This window comes from Pristiophorus japonicus, chromosome 7 (assembly GCF_044704955.1).
Source record: "Pristiophorus japonicus isolate sPriJap1 chromosome 7, sPriJap1.hap1, whole genome shotgun sequence".
Taxonomy (NCBI): domain Eukaryota; kingdom Metazoa; phylum Chordata; class Chondrichthyes; family Pristiophoridae; genus Pristiophorus; species Pristiophorus japonicus.
In genome coordinates, this window is record NC_091983.1 from 190,988,771 (window position 1) to 191,011,135 (window position 22,365).

Consider the following 22,365-nt stretch of genomic DNA (forward strand, 5'->3'; position numbering starts at 1 on the left):
ATGTAAGGGAGGTTGCAGAGATGGAGAGGGGCAAAGCCCTGGAGAAATTTGAAGACAAGGAACTCAAATTTGGCAGACAGGGAGCCAGACAAGCCCAAGATAATGGGGTAATGAGTGGGACAGAGTATAGACAACCATGTTTTGGCCAAGTTGGAGTTTGTAGAGAGTGGAAGATGAGAGACCAGAAATGAGGGTGTTGGAGAAATTGAGTCTGGAGGTGACAAAACGTGAATAAAGGTTGGAGGCAAGCAGTGTTGCACAGGTGGAAGTAGACATTCTTCGTGATAAATAGGATGTGCCTTTAAAGCTCAGTTTTCAGTCAGACAAGGTTTTGCACAATCCGGTTTCGATCAGGAAAGCTTCGAGTTTAATTGCCGGTATGTGCTGCTAGAATGGTTTAGATAGTCAGTCTGTCATTATCACTACACATACTACACACATTTATGCAAACACAAGTGCTGAATCACAATAGGTACCAGTAGTTTCCTTTACCCTGATCAAAATGCTAGCCTCTCCATAAAACATTGTTTTTTTAAAAAAAACTTCGTAAATACTGCAAATTATTTATGGCAAGAATGATTCTGTCTTTTTCAATACAACACGGACTGTGATGAATTGGGTTATAAAATTAAAAGTAATCTCTCACAAACGCTTCCCAAACATTGCAATCAATTATCAACTGCCAGCACTGTTGATGAGAGAATTGCTGTATGTTGGTGTAAGGGCAGTAAGGGCACCACAGTTGGACTCAGAATCTCTGGATTAGAAAGAGGAAAATCAGCTGGGTCCCACCCCAAACATGAATTCATCCAAAACTCCGCTGCCTGTATCCTAACTCGCATCAAGTTCTGTTTACCCAATACCCCTGTGCTTGCTGACCTACATTGGCTCCTGGTTAAGCAATGCCTCGATTTCAAAATTCTCATTCTTGTTTTCAAATCCCTCAATAAGAACATAAGAACATAAGAAATAGGAGCAGGAGTAGGTCATAAGGCAAAGGCCTCATGGCCTTGTTGCTCCCTATCTCTGTAATCTCCTCCAGCCCTACAACCCTCCGAGATGTCTGTGCTCCTAGATTTTCATCGCTGCACCATTGGCGGCCATGCCTTCAGTTACCGAGGCTCTAAGCTCTAGAATTCCCTCCCTAAACCTCTCCGTCTCTCTATCTCCTCCTTTAAGGCATTCCTTAAAACTTACCTCTTTGACCAAGCTTTTAGCCATCTAATATCTATTTTTGGGGCTCTGATAATGCTCTTGTGAAGCGCCCGGGGACGATTTACTTCATTACAGGTGTGATATAATGCAGGTTGTTGTTGTAGGCCGACCTGCGTGAGAACACCAGAGGCAGGTCGGGGCCATAAAAGGAGCGGCCTGGGAGCAGCGTGGAGACTACTCCAGGGAGCAGCATGAGCTGCGACGGCAGCGAAAAGTGACGTCATCAAGGTCCAGGTCGGTAATTGGAGCGTGGGCGGATACAGCAGGAGCGGTGAGAGACTGTAGAAGGACGTGATCGGGGCCCAGGAGAGGTGTGAGTTCGGGGCCAGGGGCCAAGGGGCCAAGGGGCAGCACGGGCCAGCCCACATTGTGATATGTGTGCACTAGGTCCGTGCAGCAGAGCAGGTCTCCAGTCGTCCTGGTTAACCCTTGCCATTGTACCAAGACCTAGCTCTGTCAAGCCCGTGTGGTGGCTGGTGTTCAACGGCCACCACACATTAAAAAAATCCACGCACAGGCATCTTCCACCCTTCAGGATGTAGTTCAGGACCTGGAATTTTAGGTCCTTCATTGGAACACCTGTGAACTTATCCTTTTTTGGCGTGGAAGCAAGTCATCCTCGTTTCAAGGGACCGCCTATGATGATGATGATAAGGAATAAGTATGGGGATCTGCAGCTCCTGTAGCGTATGAGGCTCCATCTAATGGTAGAAATGAGTAGTGGAACACTGTACGAGTCGCAAAATGGTAATGCCCAAATAGGGAGAGTGCAACATACATGACATTTAGTTTATTATAGAAACTAAACCACTAAACTTGCTACTAAAAAAAAAATGAAGTTTTAGATTTAATAACAAACTGAAGCCAGATAACCACAGTAGACCAATAACTTCTTTGTGCAGTATGAGGCAAAAGGAGAATTCATACTTAACAGCAAGACATGATTTCTACAAATATAAAGCAGCTTATGTTTCATTGTACTTTCCGAGCTGTAACTTAAAAGACAGTTTTGTGGCCTACAGAAGAGCCAGGGCATCCATGGAGACAGACTTTTTCCTCTGTGATTTTATTTCATCTATCACAGATGTGCGAAACAGCTCCAAACACTTTGAGCAAATTGGTGAAATAGTTTTCCCCCTAACAATCTTGAATTTATAGTGTTTTTATATTCATTTCAATTCTGTAATAATATAAAATGTATCCGGAGAAAATAATTAAATACACAAAATATATTGCACAAATAGTTTTCCCACAAACTAGAAAAATCGGTGCCTGTGTAAATAAGCAGGTACATTATATTACATTCAAAAATTTAATGTCACTGCCCTGCATATAGCTGCATCACTGCAATAAAGATACTTTAGCACAACTGCTAAACAGGCATGTTCTCATTGGACAAGTTTCTTTCATCAAACAGCGCACAGGTTTTTTTTTTAAATTTGAAGAATTCAAACTTTCAATAAAAATGATCAGAAAAATATATTTTATAATTTATTTAACATGGTCAGTGTCTGACTGTCCGAAAAATAATCCAAAGATGCGGGGATACCGATGAGATCACAGTGTTCAATGGCATTGCCCAGGACTGCAGATTGTTACAAGAAAATCGATTGATGCTCTGCCCTGCAACACCATCCCCGCAATCCCCCCCCATCCAGCAAACCCCCCGCAACCCCCCTCCCCAACCCCCCCCCCCCCCCCAACCGTACAGTTCATCCGTTTATATTTGGACTTATCACATTTAAGAGCCAAATTGTTCCGGCCAGACATATGCATCAGTTTACACTGTACAGAAATACTTCCAGTTCAAGCCACTGTGTATGTGTGTGTGTGTTGGCTCCTGGTGCCCTGAAGTCCTGATTTTAGTTGTGATTTTCTGGTCACGGACCTTCGTGGGTGTCGAGAAATGGTTCATACAGGCCTGTAATGCACATACCTCAGGCGCAGACTGTCTATGGCAAGAAAGAAAATGGTGGCCTCCATTTTCTATACATTTATCACTACCACAGGAAAAGAAACGCGGCAGAATGCACTTGGTCCCACAGGAGGCACGAGCTCCAGCTCACTTATATTGCAGTGATGCTGAAGGTAGTGCTGTAATATAAATGTAGCATTTATCCACATTCTTGTTTCACTTATAAACCATTTGAAAAAAATTTCAGCCTTCTCTGGCCATCTTTTACTCTTCTGCTTCCTAAGGTGTCCAGCTACTGATATGCAAGATTTACTGCTGGTAGGACACAATAAAGTGACTCAATGCCGCAGTGTTTGCATCACATTTTATTGCACATTCAATATATAAGTCAGGTAACCCATGAGACAGGGAGTCCCATTTTACAGGATTTTGCAGCCTTTACCCACAGAATGTTCCCATCTCACATATCACATAAATCACTTTCTTCATGGTCGAGCTATGGCTTCCTTTTGTTTAAAGAAGTCGTAAAAAAGAATGATAGAAATTCCTGAAGAAACAGGTCGTCTAGAAGGAGCTTGTGAACAAGATCTAGCCACATGGAGGAGCTAGTGGTGAAAGGCATGGAGACCAAAGTTACAAGTTACAAAGTCTACACGCAGCAGGACACAAAATGGCCCATTCAAAATCACACACCAAACTTATTGCAACCCCCCCTTGAGAGCCTCGTGCTGGAGGGGTTGCTACACACATTCTGGTCATTTCCCCAACTCGAATTGTTCTGGATGGGGATTTGAGCATCATACTGGTAACTGGCTTGCTAATTTGGATAAACCCAAAAAGTGCCTGCAGGATCCCATCACAAAACAGCATCCCTGCCCCAACACATAGCCTGGCACATCTCCCACTGCGAGTAGCAAGACGACCCGTCCACTCACTGGTGAAGAGTTTGCCCATCTTCTCTGACAAATGTGTGGACAAAGCATCGATGGGAAAATTGTTAATTTGAATGAGTGAAGTAGGGCATCACGTAAAATGCTAGGCCACCACGGTCCTGTTCCTGGTGGCTCATTGAACTTAATGACTCAATACCTCCACTGCCACGGAGTGCTCAATGCTTCCCATAGGAGTAGTGCTGATCAGTAAAACTAGAGAGTAGAATCACAACCCAACCCCAACCCCAACCCCACCAACGCACAACACCTCTCCAAAAACATCAACTCCCACACATCTGATTACCCTCCTGGACTACAATTAACAAACCACCTGAACCCCCACAATACATTGCACTGCCCAAGCATGTAACACGCTTAGGAGGAAAAAACTGAATGTGACAATATTGTGATTCCGCAAGCATTGTGGGGACACAATGGCCGGGAAATTGCGTAGCGTCCCGTTCGGGGCGGTTACATCCGCGAGGTGGGTGTTCCTGCATCAGGCGAGAAAGTCCCGCCCCACTCGCGAAATTGGGGTTACCGACCCCGAGAGGAGATGGAGCGCAAAAAAACGCGCTCCACTTCCTCCTTGGGGCACTAAGGGGGCAGAAGCAGAGTGTGCAGGACGCAGTGCTACACACTGGGGAGCATAGTGCTGCCGCATAGGGTGGGCCATCCCCTTCACTAAAGGGGAGGGCCAAATTGCAGACTCTGCGGGGCTCGAACTGGACCATTGGGGAGCAGAGTGCCGTGCCATCAGCCTGCCACTCAAGCGGAGTGCCGGGCTGCCAGATTGCAGCATGGACCCCACGTTCAAGGAGGCAACGGGCTGCGACAGGCAAGTCGTCCAATTTTTTTATTTACACGCACGACACCTCCCCTTTAACTAGTACCCCGCGAGCGGCCAGCCACCATGTATGTGCCCCCTGAAGCTGTTGCTGGCATCGCTCGGCGCAACTTCAGGGGCGATCCCGAATTGTTGCTCTGGAGCGAAAACGGGTCACTGCGCACGTGGATGATGTTGTCATCATCGCGCAGCGGAGAGGGCGCTATTGGTTACCGCCACTGTACTCCCGCAGAATTTAGTGGGAGTCGTTCGTGGAGCCGCACCCGGGCGAAAGGTCATTTGCGCCCACATTAGCGCTCCCCAGTGGGGGCTAACGGGAGGCGTAAGTGACCCCAATTTCTCCCCCAATGTACAATAAGTAACTTTTTATTGCAACAGAATAAAATAAAAATTCTCTACTCTTTTTTAAATAGCTTGGAAAATGAACCGTCAAATTTAAGGCAACAAAACAGTTCTTTCATATGGGAGAGCTCTTCCTTTCTCTCGAGGAGAAAGGCTTTCCAAGGGTGAGAACAGATTTACATGCTTGGTTCTGAGTAACCAGGTTGGTGCTATCACCAAAGCTTCCTTTCTGGCTTTTCCCCACCGGAGTGAAAGCACTCAGAAATTCTCCAGGCCGCGAACGAAACACCATCAAGTGTTAGGATCTAGCAGTTTTAATTGCTGGAGTAGAAGTTCTTCAGAATTTTGTTTTTCCGTACGACAAACAGACCCACTTCTGACTCTTTATTAATTATTAGATGGCATAAGAGGAACAGAGACAACAAGGGGAGACTCCAGCTGTACGTAATGCACTGTACAATTCATCGGAAAAAGCAGCAGTTATTAGGGAATCCCAATATGACCGCTAGAAGCAGAAGTCCTGTCTCACTAACTTGGTTGAATTTTTTTGCTGAAGATGTCACAAAGTTGGTAGTAGATGGTAGCCAAGTGGACATTATGTATCTCAATTTCCAGAAAATCTTCAATAAAGTGAGGTTTGTGCTATAGGATTGGCGAGCAAATTTTAAGCTGTATAGCGAATTGGCTGAATTCTTGTCAGCAGAGCGTAGTAATTAATAGAATCAGCTCTGCATGGGGTTCCTTCACAGGCGGCACCCTGTGAAGAACCTATTGGGATTATTGCTCTTCATCATCTTTATTAATGAAGACAGTCTACCATCGTTTCTTGTATTCTAGTCACAGTCCTACACAGAACTGACAGCTTGATCATACAAGAAATCCTGGTAACAGAAAATATCATTGGGCTTTTCAAGCCTGCTTCTTTCACAGGTCACACAAAATCTACCCTAATAATGAGTCCAACTAAATAACTTATTCACCTGAGGGAAAGTTCTGCAAAAAGTTTCCCCGACCACAAATAAAAATTGACTGAAGGTTCCTTAATGCCAAGCTACATAATTCAAACCTACATAGAATATACAGCACAGAAACAGGCCATGTGGCCCAACTAATCTGTGCTAATCCAGCCAATGGCTTTTCATTTCCAAGCTCCCAGTAACAGAGGAACCCTTAAAACTATGGAATATATCATTAAATTTGTCTATAAGATACCGGCAATTCCATCCTGACGATAAATGTATCTTTATGATGTACAGGGTGGACTCAGGAATAGATTCAACCAGTCTCAGTTATTTCACTGGTCTGAATAGCTTTGGACTGCACTCAGTCCAGGAGCACAAGATGAGACCGAGATCGCATAAGTGGGGTTTTGACAGGGTGATCCTAACACCTGCCAATGTGAAACCGTTGCTAGCTTGCCCAAAGCAGATAGTAATTCAGAGCAAACTCCAGGCCAGGGTTTCTCTTCAACCTGACAAATACTCTTGAGAGGACACAGACTTTATAGAGCAGAGATGTTGACAAATGCAATCATTAAGGCAGAGATTTCTTAAAAATTCCAACTCCTGTCCTAGCTTTTCGCCCAGTGCAGCTCAATTGCAATTGCCACATTGAAAAGCCAAATGGATCTGCTTATAATGCAGGATTCCTCTCTTCGACTAGGTACAGTGTGGTCCCCAATCTCCTGCCCCAGGGGAGAATCTCTAGTGCATCTTTAACAGAGTTTAATAGGCTTGTGCTGTTTGCTGATAAGATGCCTGAAATGATTTATCCTGTATTTACAAATAGAAATTTTCTTATAAGCCATTGTGCCTCATGAGGACAGCAAAGCCCTTGAGAACTTGTCTCTAGATGCAATCCCCAGCAAATCAGAGAAACATTTATAGTATGAGAAAACTGTGTGTAATAATCTGTGTGTAGTAGCCTCCTGCCAGCATATGCTCACCAGCTAATTGTTCAAAGCCGGATCATAGCCCTCCTGATGAAAATATGGCCGTTACCATTTGGAGAATACCTTGGATACCACGGCCAGGCAAAGAACAGCAATGATGCAAAGCAATATACATTTACCTGGAATCCTAAGAACTTCCTTCTGTTCTTGCCCATAGTCAAGTGAAAGATGCTGTGTATCACTTAGCAAGCATTTATTACTAAATTAAGTTTATTAAGCATATATGTCCCCATTTCCCCCCATGTGCAATTTTAAGATTGGATGGCTTGAAGGCTGGTCACTGTGAAGCCTTAGCATTTTTGTACAGCCAGGGTGGAAGAAATTCCTAGTGTGCCATTCTATGCTTCAATTTGGTATGTGTCCCAGAGATTCTTGTCTTCCCTAAGCAACTCATGTTTGCCAGTAAAAGTGCATTTTTTGGCTTGCTTGTATTTTGCGAAAAAGTATTCTATATAATCTTCAAATAGGGTAAATCAACCAACTTAGCCTGGATATCAGGTATTTATGTTTCATATATCCACAGTCTTCAAAGTCCAAGCATCAAAAGAGGAAGACTTCAATTGACATACTCTCTCTCATGCATCTCCTTCCAGGCTGGTGTTATCTTGTGGGAGTTGGAATAGGAACGCTAGACCACATTACTTTAAAGAAAATGCTGTGTCCTAAATAATTACAAAGGTGTCGCTTGCATAGCCTGAAGTTAATCTTACTGCAGAACAAATTTTTCCACAGAAATTTAAGAGGGCCTGTTTTGGATTTCAGTCTTCTGGATTTTTTTTATATAAAAGAAAAACAAATCCCTGATACTAAACACTCAACATTGAAGCAGCCTAAAAGTAACTTAAATATACTATTCAACAGCATCAGAAACCTGGGACCTAAACAGCTATTGGATGAGGGAGAATACCACCAAAGTGTTGAAGGTCAGCAATCAAAGCAATCTGTGTATTGCAGCCACTCTGAAGTATCAGTCTATTGCCACAATTAACAGGATTTCTTCAATTCTAAAACTAGGACTGTCCACTTGACAATTCTCCTGTTACAACAATCAGTGCCAAACGCCAACAATGGGGCAGAGGAAAAGAGGTCTAAATCACATTCCATGCAGCTTTGAAATAGTGCGTGATGGAGTAGATTGCAGAATAACTAACAGCAATACTGTAGCTAGTAGCTAACAGAAATGCAATTCAAAATTAAAGCTATACTGGCTAAAAATACTGAAATGTAAAATATTGATATCAAAATATTTTATTTTCTCGATTGGGTTTATCTATTACAGTTGCTTCAGCATTAAATAAATCTTTCAACGTCATCAGGTGTAGCTATCATTAATTTTGTAGAATATTATGCACCGGGAAACTGTCAAAAGGTTTACTTTAAAACATAATGCAGCTTTATGCCCTGCCATTGGTCGTCCAAGTGTGCACATAAGAGGGCACCTGATGCTTTCCCCCTCCCTCATTGTTGTCTTCTATTTTTGTCTTTTTTCTCTAACCTTCCAATTCAGGGCACTTAGATGATCATAACATGAATTAGGCAGAGTCAACATGGTTTTATGAAAAGGAAATTGTGTTTGACAAATTTATTCAAGTTTTTTGATGAAGTAACTAGCAGGGTAGATAAAGGGGAACCAGTGCATGTAGTATATTTGGATTTCCAAAAGACGTTTGATAAGGTGCCACATAAACATAGAAACATAGAAAATAGGTGCAGGAGTAGGCCATTCGGCCCTTTGAGCCTGCACCGCTATTCAATAAGATCATGGCTGATCATTCCCTCAGTACCTCTTTCCTACTTTCTCTCCATACCCCTTGATCCCCTTAGTCGTAAGGGCCATATCTAACTCCCTCTTGAATATATCCAATAAACAACTCTCTGCGGCAGGGAATTCCATGGGTTAACAACTCTCTGAGTGAAGAAGTTTCTCCTCATCTCAGTCCTACCTAAATGGCCTACCCCTTATCCTAAGACTAGGTCCCCTGGTTCTGGACTTCCCCAACATCGGGAACATTCTTCCCGCATCTAACCTGTCCAGTCCCATCAGAATCTTATACGTTTCTATGAGATCCCCTCTCATCCTTCTAAACTCCAGTGAATAAAGGCCCAGTTGATCCAGTCTCTCCTTGTATGACAGTCCAGCCATCCCTGGAATCAGTCTGGTGAACCTTCGCTGCACTCCCTCAATAGCAAGTACATCCTTCCTCAGATTAGGAGACCAAAACGGAACACAATATTCCAGGTGAGGCCTCACTAAGGCCCTGCACAACTGCAGTAAGACCTCCCTGCTCCTGTATGCAAATCCCCTAGCTATGAAGGCCAACTTACTATTTGCCTTCTTCACCGCCTGCTGTACTTGCATGCCCACTTTCAGGGGCTGATGAACCATGACCCCCAGGTCTCGTTGTACCTCCCCTTTTCCTAATCTGCCGCCATTCAGATAATATTCTGCCTTCGTGTTTTTGCCCCCAAAGTGGATAACCTCACATTTATCCACATTATACTGCATCTGCCATGTATTTGCCACTCGCTTAACCTGTCCAAGTCACCCTGCAGCCTCTTAGCGGCCTTCTCACAGCTCACACCACCACCCAGTTTAGTGTCATCTGCAAACTTGCAGATATTACACTCAATTCCTTCATCTAAATCATTGATGTATATTGTAAAGAGCTGGGGTCCCAGCACTGAGCCCTGCGGCACCCTCATCTAGTCACTGCCTGCCATTCTGAAAAGGACCCTTTTATCCCGACTCTCTGCTTCCTATCTGCCAACCAGTTCTCTATCCACGTCAGTACATTACCCCCAATACCATGTTATTTGATTTTGCACACCAATCTCTTGTGTGGGACCTTATCGAAAGCCTTTTGAAAGTCCAAATACAATACATCCACTGGTTCTCCCTTGTCCACTCTACTAGTTACATCCTCAAAAAATTCCAGAAGATTTGTCAAGCATGATTTCCCTTTCATAAATCCATGCTGACTTGAACCGATCCTATCACTGCTTTCCAAATGCGCTGCTATTTCATCCTTAATGATTGATTCCAACATTTTCCCCACTACTGATGTCAGGCTAACCGGTCTATAATTACCCGTTTTCTCTCTCCCTCCTTTTTTAAAAAGTGGTGTTACATTAGCAACCCTCCAGTCCATAGGAACTTATCCAGAGTTGATAGACTGCTGGAAAACTATCACCAATGCATCCACTATTTTGTAGGGCCACTTCCTTAAGTACTCTGGGATGTAGACTATCAGGCCCTGGGGATTTATCGGCCTTCAATCCCGTCAATTTCCCTAACACAATTTCCCTTCTTCTCACTAGACCCTCGGTCCCCTAGTACATCCAGAAGGTTATTTGTGTCTTCCTTTGTGAAGACAGAACCGAAGTACTTGTTCAATTGGTCTGCCATTTCTTTGTTCCCCATTATAAATTCACCCGAATCTGACTGCAAGGGACCTACATTTGTCTTCACTAATCTTTTTCTCTTCATATAGCTATAGAAGCTTTTACACTCAGTTTTTAAGTTTCCGGCAAGCTTCCTCTCGTACTCTATTTTCCCCCTCTTAATTAAACCCTTTTTCCTCCTCTGCTGAATTCTAAATTTCTCCCAGTCCTCCGGTTAGCTGCTTTTTCTGGCTAATTTGTATGCCTCTTCCTTGGATTTAACACTATCCCTAATTTCCATTGTTAGCCACGGTTGAGCCACCTTCCCCGTTTTATTTTTACTCCAGACATCCATGTGATCTTTAAAGGTTTGCCATTGTCTATCCACCGTCAACCCTTTAAGTATCATTTGCCAGTCTGATCTAGCCAGTTCGCGCCTCATACCGTCAAAGTTACCGTTCCTTAAGTTCAGGATCCTAGTTTCTGAATTAACTTCGTCACTCTCCATCTTAATAAAGATTTCTATCCATATTATGATCACTCTTCCCCAAGGGGCCTCACACAACAAGATTGCTAATTAGTCCCTTCTCATTACACATCACCCAGTCTAGGATGGCCAGCTCTCAGGTTGGTTCCTCGACATATTGGTCTAGAAAACCATCCCTAATACACTCCAGGAAATCCTCCTCCACCGCATTGCTACCAGTTAGGTTAGCCTAATCAATATGTAGATTAAAGTTGCCCATGATTACTGTTGTACCTTTATTGCACACATCCCTTCTTTCTCGTTTGATGCTGTCCCCAACCTCACTATTACTATTCAGGGGCCTGTACACAACTTCCATTAGCGTTTTCTGCCCTTTGGTATTCCGTAGCTCCACCCATACCGATTCCACATCATCCAAGCTAATGTCCTTCCTTACAATTGCATTAATTTCCTCTTTAACCAGCAACGCCACCCCGCCTCCTTTTCCTTTATGTCTATCCTTCCTAAATGCTGAATACCCTTGGATGTTGAGTTCCCAGCCTTGGTCACCCTGGAGCCATGTTTCCGTGATGCCAATCACATCGTTTCCGTTAACTGCTATCTGCGCAGTTAATTCGTTCACCTTATTCCGAATACTCCTCGCATTGAAGCACAGAGCCTTCAGGCTTGTCTTTTTAACACACTTTGACCCTTTAGAATTTTAAAAGGTTATTACACAAGATAAGGGCTCATGAGATTGGATAGAGGATTGGTTAACGGACAGAAAACAGCGAGTAGGGATAAACAGGTCTTTTTCAGGTTGGCAAGCTATAACTAGTGGGGTGCCGCAAGGGTCAATGCTGGGGCCTCAGCTATTTACAATCTATATTAATGACTTAGATGAAGGGACCGAGTGTAATGTATCTAAGTTTGCTGATGATACAAAGCTAGGTGGGACAGTAAGCTGTGAGGAGAACACAAAGCATCTGCAAAGGGATATAGATCGACTAAGTGAGTGGGCAGTAAGGTGGCAGATGAAGTATAATGTAGGGAAATGTGAGATTATTCACTTTGGGAGGGAGAATAGAGATTAGTTTTAAATGGTGAGAAACTTTTAAATGTTGGTGTTCAGAGAGATTTGGGTGTCCTTGTGCAAGAAACACAGAAAGCTAGCATGCGGGTACAGCAAGCAATAAGGAAGGCAAATGGCATGTTGTTCTTTATTGCAAGGAGGTTGGAGTATAAAAGTAAGGAAGTCTTGCTACAACTGTACAGGTGAGACCACACCTGGAGTACTGTGCAGTTTTGGTCTCCTATCTAAGGAAGGATATACTTGTCTTGGAGGCGGCGCAACAAAGATTCACTAGATTGATTCCTGGGGTGAGAGGGCTGTCTTATGATGAGAGATTGTGCAGAATGGGCCTGTACTCTCTGGAGTTTAGAAGAATGAGAGGTGATCTCATTGAAATATACAAGATCCTGAAGGGGATTGACAGGGTAAATGCTGAGAGGTTGTTTCCCTCTGGCTGGAGTGTCTAGAACTAGGGGGCATAGTCTCAGGATAAGGGGAAGGCCATTTAAGACAGAGATGAGGAGGAATTTCTTCACTCAGAGGGTTGCAAATCTTTGGAATTCTCTGCCCCAGAGGGCTGTGGATGCTGAGTCTCTGAATATATTCAAGGCTGAGATAGATAGATTTTTGGAGTCTATGGGAATCAAGGGATATGGCGATCGGGCGGGAAAGTGGAAGTGAGGTCGATGATCAGTAATGATCTTACTGTATGGCGGAGCAGGCTCGAGAGGCCGTAAGGCCTGCTCCTGCTCCTATTTCTTATGTCCTTATGACCCCCAGATTGTCTAGTCTTTTCTTGTAGCTCAAACATTGATGCTTGGAATCAGTCTCATGTCTCATCTCTGCATCATCTCCATGGTTTCAATATTTCCACATGTGCCTTGCCGACCAAAACTGAGGCACAGTAGTCAAAGTGCAGTCTGACCAGAAAATGTGCAGTCTTACCATGGCACCTTCTGATGTATCCACTACTGACCTAACAATATAATGAAGCATTCTACTTGCTTTAATTGCTACCCCATAGTGAATTGAAATGTTTAATGCCAAATCTACTATCATACAATGATCCCCACGTTTGCTTCACTTTTAGCTATTTCTACATCATCCACAATGTGCTTGTGACATTGTTTTTCCCTGAGAAAGTATTTGGACTCAATTTCAACTACCACTGATTTGACCAATTGCAAATCTTATCCAACTCCTTTCGTAGGCTCCTGCCTGCTTTGTCTGTTGCTACAGCCTTCCTAGTTTATAAACCTCAAACTTGATCGGTTTGCTTTGGGTTTCTGTATTTAAGGCAGTTGGGGCACGAGCACCTCCCTGCCCCCACCTCGACATCACTTCCCAGTACCTGGGGATTCCTTTCTTTGAACCCCGTACCGTTTCCACACCGAAATCTGATTCTGATTTCCCCCTGCTGTCAGCTTCAGTAACAGTCTTTCATGAGGAACTAGATTGAAGGCTGTTTGGAAATTAAGTACATCAGGATGTAAGATTTAACCACAGTCCACTTGGAATGTTGACCTCTTCTCGGAGGTTCATCAGAAAGGATCTTCTCCTTTCAAAGCCATGTTGGTTGTTATTTATTACACCCTCTCTTCAATATTAACCCCCCCCCCCCTGCCACTACCACCACGATGATCAACTCTATTACCTTACTAAGGGAATGGTAGCATAGCAGTTATGCTACTCGACTAGTAATCCGGAGGCCTGGACTAATGATCTGGAGACATGGGTTCAAATCCCACCTTGGCAGCTGGGGGAATTTAAATTAATTTAAAGAAGGAAAAGCTAGTTCAGTAATAGTGACCATGAAACTGCCGGATTATCATAAAATCCCATCTGGTTCACTAATGTCCTTTAGGGAAGGAAATCTGCCGTCCTTACCCAGCTTGGGCTATATGTGATTCCAGACTCTTAACTGCCCTCTGAAATGCCTAGCAAGCCACTCAGTTGTACAAGACGGCTCACCACCACCTTCTCGAAGGCAATTAGGGATGAGCAATAACTGCTGGCCTTGCCAGTGACGTCCACATTTCATGAATGAATTAAAGAAAAGTATTAATATCAGAAGCAGGAAACCTACCCCTTTTCCCCCCAACTCAGAGGTGCTCTTGTAGATTGTAGCATCACCTTCCCTCTCCTGGCCGAGAACAATTAACTCAGCACCGCCCAAGAAGCAAATCTGCAATCTTCCAGGTCTGTATAGCTCAGGTATGCGCTGTGCCATCCGGAGGACCCTTATTTGCCTTTTGTTTCACCACATTCCTGTTTTCCTACTGTCCTTTTAAGAGGTTTTAATAGGGGGGTGGAAAGGCACAAGAAAGAAGACAGATGCACAGAGAACAGAGGCTCCCACTTCCCAAAAGAAGGCTGAGATAACACATTGGTGAATTCTACCATATCTGAGCTTAGGTGCTTACAAACTCTTTCAGACTGAGGGGTGGTGGTGAGGGGGAGGGAGTAGATAAAGAGGAGGAATGGCTGTGGAAGCACTGATAGAACCCAATCTCCCCTTCTTATTACTTATTCATGAATATCTGACCACAAACAAAAATATTAACATTCTTACACTTAAGAGGAAGCATCGTATCAATATATAACTACTGGAAAATATTGGTCCTTTTAACATTATGCATGTTTAATTCATAGCTTCTCAGATGCAAAAAATCATTTTTTCAGTTAACATAACTAATCCTATTTCAGTAATATATTATTATAATACATGAAAAAATGATTAACATACCTTGGCATAATCAGCTTGTTTTCCATTTACTTTAGCCTAAAAACAGAGACATACTGGTAAGTGGTAAGTATTTACACTAATGGCTCAACTGGAAATTATTTAATGAACTAAAATACGATCTACTAACTCATTTTGTTTTAATTTATTGATCATCATAGCCTGTTCTCTTAAATATTGTTTTGCATTATGTAAGATTCCTTAGCCTAGGGTTTCCGATTGTAACTCTGACAGGAGCCCATTCATTTTAAATAGGCATTATGATCGGAAAAGCTAGGCCCTTTTCTCATGATTAATGGACTGTGTATTTGGTCAATATGAACAACTTCACTTGTTTCAACTCAACAAGTCACATTCTTGTGTGTCACAATTATTTAGCCACCAAAATGTTGGTCACATCGTCATGGCCAACTTCAGAAGTGGAACTATGGAATCATCAAGTTTCAGATGCTACGTTTCCTAGTTACTATAAAAGACTAACTAATTCCAATAGTTTTATTTTGAATGTATTAAGGTCATTGACTACACCAACCTCTTATGCATTCTTCTTCTCTTTGGTTCACTAATGGTGGCAAAGTCTTCAGTCGCCTGGGTTTATTCTGTAGAATTGCCTCGCTAAACCCCACCAATCTCCCTCCTCCTTTAAAAGCCCATCTCTTTGACCAAGATTTTGGTGGCTGCTCCTATTTTTTCCTTTCCTGGCTCAACCTTCGTTTTCCAGCTGTTTACCGGTGAACGCCTTGGGGCGTTCGTAAGGTGCTACAGCAATACAAGTTATTGTAGTTTCATTGGGCCCAAGTTTCCACAGGATAAAAAACGGGCGCCTCTCCGAGCTGGGCGCCCGTTTTTCGCGCCTAAAACGGCGCCAGAAAAAAAACCGCGCTATTCTCGAGCGCTTTGCAGTTCCTCGTCTGTTTGGCGCGGCGCCCAGGGGGGCGGAGCCTACACTCGCACCGATTTTGTAAGTGGGAGGGGGTGGGTACTATTTAAATTAGTTTTTTCCTGCCGGCAACGCTGCGCGTGCGCGTTGGAGCGTTTGCGCATGCTCAGTGTAAAAAAAAACATTGGCACTCGGCCATTTTTGTAGTTCTTTGTAGCTGTTTAATTTTTGAACATTTTTTTAATAAAATCACATTGCCATCAGCACATCAGCACTGAGGCTTCCCTTCTCACTGTCTCCTTCCCCTCCCCTCCCCTCCGCGGCAACAAACGGCGGTTTCCTCCCCCTCCCTCCCCTCCACGGCAACAAACGCTGTTTCCTCCCCCACCCTCTCCTCCAAGGCAACAACCCGCTGTCTCCTTCCCCTCCCTCCCCTCCACGGCAACAACCCGCTGTTTCCTCCCCCTCCCTCCCCTCCACAACAACCCGCTGTCTCCTTCCCCTCCCTCCCCTCCACGGCAACAAACGGCTGTCTCCTTCCCCTCCCTCCCCTCCACAACAACAACCCGCTGTCTCCTTCCCCTCCCTCCCCTCCGCGGCAACAAACCGCTGTCTCCTTCCCCTCCCTCCCACTCAGCGGCATGAACGGCTTTCTCCCCCCCCCCCCTCCCTCTCTCTCTCTCTCTCCCCCTCCCGCTCAGCGGCATGAATGGCTGCAGAATTCTCCCTGGCTGAAGCACTTTCACACAGGTAGGAAGATGGTTTATTTAATCTTTTCTTTGCTTATAAATGTTTATTCAGGTTGGATTTATTTGTATAATATTTGTAGAAGTATAAATAAGGATTTATTGTAGAATTTAATGAGTTCCCTTCCCCCCCCCTCCCCCCCCACCTCGTTCTGGGCGCCTAATTTGTAACCTGCGCCTGATTTTTTAATGTGTAGAACAGGTTTTTTCAGTTCTACAAAAATCTTCACTTGCTCCATTCTACTTTAGTTTGGAGTACGTTTTCACTATGGAAACTTTCAAATCAGGCGTCAGTGGCCGGACACGCCCCCTTTTGAAGAAAAAATTCTGTTCCAAAGTAGAACTGTTCTACCTGACTAGAACTGCAGAAAAAAAAATGTGGAGAATTGCGATTTCTAAGATAGTCCGTTCTCCACCAGTTGCTCCTAAAAATCAGGCGCAAATCATGTGGAAACTTGGGCCCATTAAATGTCATCTGGACTTGAATCGCTTGGATTGAATGAACAATAACAGTATAAACCTGGTTTATCGAAACTACATTCTGAGATCCATTTTCTGCTAATTGGATATTATTAAATATAAACTCTATGAATTGTATAGGTTTTTCTGCACAGAACATTCCTGTGTTGAAAGGAATGTTTATATTTAGCTTGTGCTGAGTCCCCACTGCACCCATCCATCGCCACCCTTCTTTCTTCAACCAAGGGCATCCCGGCTGCTGGCAATATCACTCTGTGAAGGGAGGGCAGGTGGGTCACTTCTGCAGGGTAGAAATGATTCAGTCAATTCTCCTCTCCCTCAACCTCAAAAAAAATGAAGCTTTTCGCCACCGTGTCCTAGCTGATAATTCGTGAACTATGCTTAGCCAGAGTACTTCAGTTTTTAGTATTTGTTTCACAGGGAATTGAACTTAAGGCTCTCCGATGGGGAATCCAATTCTGTACAGCTAGAACTACTGGCAGCCAAGATCATTTTAAAAGTCAATCTTCTAAACTATGAATGAAGCTGGCTGCATATCTCTGAAGTAAACAAGTTCCGCCCACTGCCCATGAACAATTAATACATAGCATTTTATCAGTATTATAAATTCATTATTGTTGTAATTTGAATTGTTTTATATAGGGAAATTAAGCAGAGTTGGATTCCAGTCCTGATCAGTGGGATATTTCTGTCAATAAGAGTCCCATATGAAATGCATTTGGGCATTTTTAACCCAGCCCCCAGTGCATACATGTACAAAACTCTCCACAGTTCAGCAAAAAATAATAATCTCATTTGAAGTAGCTGTAAAGATGTGAGAAAATGGGAACTTATGTTGGTGCAAGTATTGAATCCGCTTCTCTAGTTGGGGTGAAGACATGTCACTGGAGCTTTTACTCTTTGTACCTGACCTGAGAGAACTTGATGCTGACAGTTAGTGCCGAGGAATGAAGAAAGAAGGAATTGTATTGATATAGCTCCTTTCATCATCTCAGTATATCCCAAAATGCTTCACAGTCAATTAATTACTTTTAAAATGAAGTCATTGTTATATCAGCAAATGTGGCAGCCATTTTGCACTCAGTCATTTTCCACAAAAAGCAATAAAATAAACAAAGTTAATTGATTTTTGGTGGTGTTGGTTGAGGGATAAATGTTGACCAGGACATTGGGATAGTTCCTCCACTCCTTTTTGAACAGTGCCATAGGATCTTCTAAGTCCACCTGAACAGACAGATACACCTAGGTTTAACATATCATCCAAAAGACAGAACCTCCAACAATGCAGCACTGCCTCAGCACTACACTGAAGCATCAGCCTTGATTATGGGGTGAAGCAGGAAAGGTAAATAAGTGTTCCATATTCCATGACAAGGCATAAACATCCCTTGAGGATGACGCAAAATACACTCCATTAAAAAAAAATACGAGGCATATTTAAATTCGTTTTCATTGTTTTTTTTTTAGTAGCTCTTCTCTGATAGGAAATGCAAAAAGCATATCATCATTTTCAATAGTTTAAAGGATAGTGAAATGGTACAACAGCCTGGATTTCATTAAAACAAAACAGCTGTCATTTACCTTATTGTTTATTAACATGCAGTGAAAGCACAACACTGAAGAAACTGCCATAACACTTCGGCTTAATAAGTATACACAGAATTAAGTTGTAACTCTGAGCATGCAATTAACCTGGTGTTCTGGGTGTACATCACCAAACTAATTATCCTAAAATGCCATGCTGTTATTTTACAATTTTATTGGTATGAAAGTATTTGTACAACATGCATCTTTGACTACACAGCATAACTTTGATATTCCCTATATGATGGAACCCAGTTATCTCAGATGAGAAATCTCACGTGTGAGACTCCAGAACTATTTTTCTTTTGCTGTAGAAGTATTAGAAATTGTACTGTTCTAGGACCACACTGAACTGAACAGAACAGAAACTGGTCTCAACTCGGTTCCTACTGGCAGCAGGCTCCTAGATTGGCACTCTCAATCAGAAAGGCCACAAGGATACTGGTGAAGGAAATGGTAATGCCATCCTGCAAGTGCCCTTCTGACGTCAGAGAGAAAGGTATTAAAAGAAATTTACAGGAAACTCTCTCTTCCATCTGGCCATTCTATATCTGATCTGAATTAGTTTGATGCTGACAGTTGGTGCATAAAATGGAACACCAGTTCAGTTCCCCAGCACCAACAATTATCACCTTGATGAGCACCAAACTATATATAAATTTACAGGGACACAAAAAAGCAACACAAGATAGATGGTTTCCTTCATTCTTTGAATTTAGTTCAATCACCATCTACAAATACATAGAATAACCTGCATTTATATAGTGCCTTTAGTACAGTAACTCTCCCAAGTGCATAAATGACGCACCACCATCAGTGTTCTCGATCAGACCAACATCCCCAGCATCAAAGCACTGACCACACTCGACCAGCTCTGTTGGGCGGGATACATGGTCTGCATGCCCGACACAAGGCTCCCAAAGCAATCACTCTACTCAGAACTCCTACACGGCAAGCGATCTCCAGGTGGGCAGAGGAAACGTTTCAAGGATACCCTCAAAGCCTCCTTGATAAGGTGCAACATCCCCACCGACACCTGGGAGTCCCTGGCCAAAGATCACCCCAAGTGGAGGAAGAGCATCTGTACTAAAGGCTCTGAGCACCTCGAGTCTCGTCACTGAGAGCATACAGAAAACAAGCGCAGACAGCGGAAGGAGCGTGCGGCAAACCAGGCTCCCCACCCAACCTTTCCTTCAACCACTGTCTGTCCCACCTGTGACAGAGACTGTAATTCCCGTATTGGATTGCTCAGTCATCTAAGAACTCACTTTTAGAGTGGAAGCAAGTCTTCCTCGATTTCAAGGAACTGCCTATGATGATGATAATGAAATGTCCCAAGACACTTTAAAGAAGCAGAATGGACCTGAGCAGTAGTACGCCAAGAATTACAGGATGTATCTCAAGATATTGAGGGAAAGTTTGCCATTGGAGGCTTCCCGCAGGCGGATGTCTACAACGTGCAAAAAATCTACGAATTTACCCGGTGATCTGGGAGGTTCGCAGATTCGGGCCTCTCTGGGCACCCATGGGTAGGGGCCCACATAGCCCAGGGGCGTATGTGGTTCGCAAGCGTTCCTGTGATCACGTGGGCTTGCCTAATCAATAAAAGAAGGGAATCTGCATTCATACTTTTGGGGATTCTGTTTGTACAGAACTCCCATAAAGTATGAATGGGGATCAATTAAAAAATACACGAACACATGAAATAATTTTTTTAAATTACATATTTAAAATTAATTAAAATTCCATTTAATTAAATATTTTAAACAAAAATGTAATTTTAAAAAAATGTATGCGTTTTAACGGGACTAAAAATAAAACCTTATAGAATTTAAAGAGCATTCGCTGGGCAGAAGTTGGGCAAATAGCTCAACTCTCCGTCCGCATTCAAGAGAATTCTTGACAAATTGCACGTTCCGGGTTTCAGTGCATGCGCAGTGCATGCCTAAAGTCGGAACTTGCAGGGCCCCTATGCACCTCGTAACGCAGCCGTAGGGGTCGCAAATTCAGCCCCGTAGTCAGAGGTAAGGTTTGATGATGCTTTTGAGGTGGGAATAGAGGTAGCAAGGCAGAGGTATTTTATTGAGAGAGTTCCAAAGCGTAGGGCCCAGACTGCTGAATGTTTTCCCACCAACAATGCAGTGGAGGGGGAGAGAATGCAAAGAAGACTAGAATTAGAAGAACAAAGACCGAGCACTGACACTCAGGGCTCAGTGAAGTTGCAGAGGGAGAGAGGGCGGGGCCATGAAGGGATCTGTAAAGGAGAACAAGGATTAAGTAAATTGAGAAACTGGGAGCCAGTGGATACTGGCAAAGACAATAGGAGAGCGGGACTAAGTGCAGGATAGGATGCAGGCAGCACAAATACTTCCACTTATTGGGCTCAAAATTGGTCAGGAGTTGCTCCGTTTTTTTTGGAGTAACTTGGTTTTTCTGGCGTAAGTTAAAAATCTCCACTTTCCCCAATAAACTTGCTCCAGAGTAACTGAGTTAGTTACGATTTTTTTAGTTTTATTTTTCTTCTCAAAAGCAGTCACCTACACCAGTTTTGGCCACTTAGGCAACTTTGGCCAGCTAATAGTTACTCCAAATCTACTTAGTCCTGCGTATATGGCCACTTCAGAAAACGCTTGTAGAGTTAAGAAATTGGTGCAGGTTAGTACATTCTAAAGCACCAAGACTTACAAAGCACAAAAAGTAATAAGCATTCAATAACAAATTAAAAAAAATAGAAGGAAACGGAGAGGAACTGCACCTAAAGCACCAAGATTTACAAAGTTTTAAGGAAAGATTAAAAGAAAATAAAGGAACTCGGCAAACATAAACTCCACCTGTTTACCAAAAACATCGCCTCTTGCTTTACTATTATAAGAGGTCCCGCTCGCCAAACCTGAAATGAAAGAATTGGACCAAAAGCACCCTTATTCATCAAACACCGATGATTAAACTTTCTACTCAACCCCAGCAAGGCTTAATTAAAACCTATTTAACACTACTCTTCCAGACATTGACCCTGGCCATCTTAATCACAGTAGTTTAAATCACGAACACCAGCAGCTACTTAGACAGTGGGCCAATGTGGGAGACCACACAGCTAGGGATAGGGGCGGCAGCTGCGAGCTTCGGGTCCCTCTCACACAGGCTGCAGGACGCGCTGGGGACGAGGAGCTATTGCGCATGCGCGCACACTCTAATGCGCATGTGCAGATGTCCCGGCACTGTTATCAGCGCCGGGACACTGGCTCTGCCCCCAATCCACTGGCCACACCACGCCACCACCGAGGAGAGGCCAGACAGTGGCCAAAGTCGGGAGGAAGATTTTCGGCGCACTTGGAGTTGTGGAAAAGCGGCGCACCTTGGGTGAGTGCGCCAAAAATCGGCAGGGGCCAATTTTGAGCCTGAAGAAACTGGCACCTTGTAATAGTCAATCGACCATGTGATCTTCACTAAGCCCCTGGTTCTGATACCACATCTCAGTGTTTCTGACATAACCTGATTTAATGTGCTTTCAGACTTATTGCATGAGCAGCTCCCAGTGTTCCAAACCAGAGAGAGTAACTGAGAGGTCAGTGGATGGCTGATTGGTATGGGAAGGCTGAGCTACTTTTAAAGACTGAAGACCAAAACCAAAGGAAAGCAACTTAAGATTCTTCCTCATTAGTTTAAATGCCACACAGAAATGAATGTTAAAGTGATACAGAAGGCAGTGGCTCAGTATTCGGTCACTTGCTTTTTGTGGTAAATAGCAATGATTTAGACTTCAATGTAGGAGGTATGATTAAGAAGTTTGCAGATGATACAAAAATTGGCT

At 43.4% G+C, this 22,365-nt stretch overlaps 1 protein-coding gene across 3 annotated transcripts in view; it reads right to left on the reverse strand.

Moving 5' to 3' along the window:
- The window catches only part of pdss2 (prenyl (decaprenyl) diphosphate synthase, subunit 2), a 376,986-nt gene that overhangs the window by 7,363 nt on the left and 347,258 nt on the right, over nt 1–22,365 (reverse strand). For 2 of the 3 annotated variants that reach the window (XM_070885629.1, XM_070885630.1), the window contains exon 8: nt 14,868–14,903. The exons of the other annotated variant lie outside the window; for it this stretch is intronic. In XM_070885629.1, coding sequence (XP_070741730.1) covers nt 14,868–14,903 — 36 coding nt within the window. The remainder of the gene's footprint in view (nt 1–14,867; nt 14,904–22,365) is intronic. 3 annotated transcript variants of the gene reach the window in all.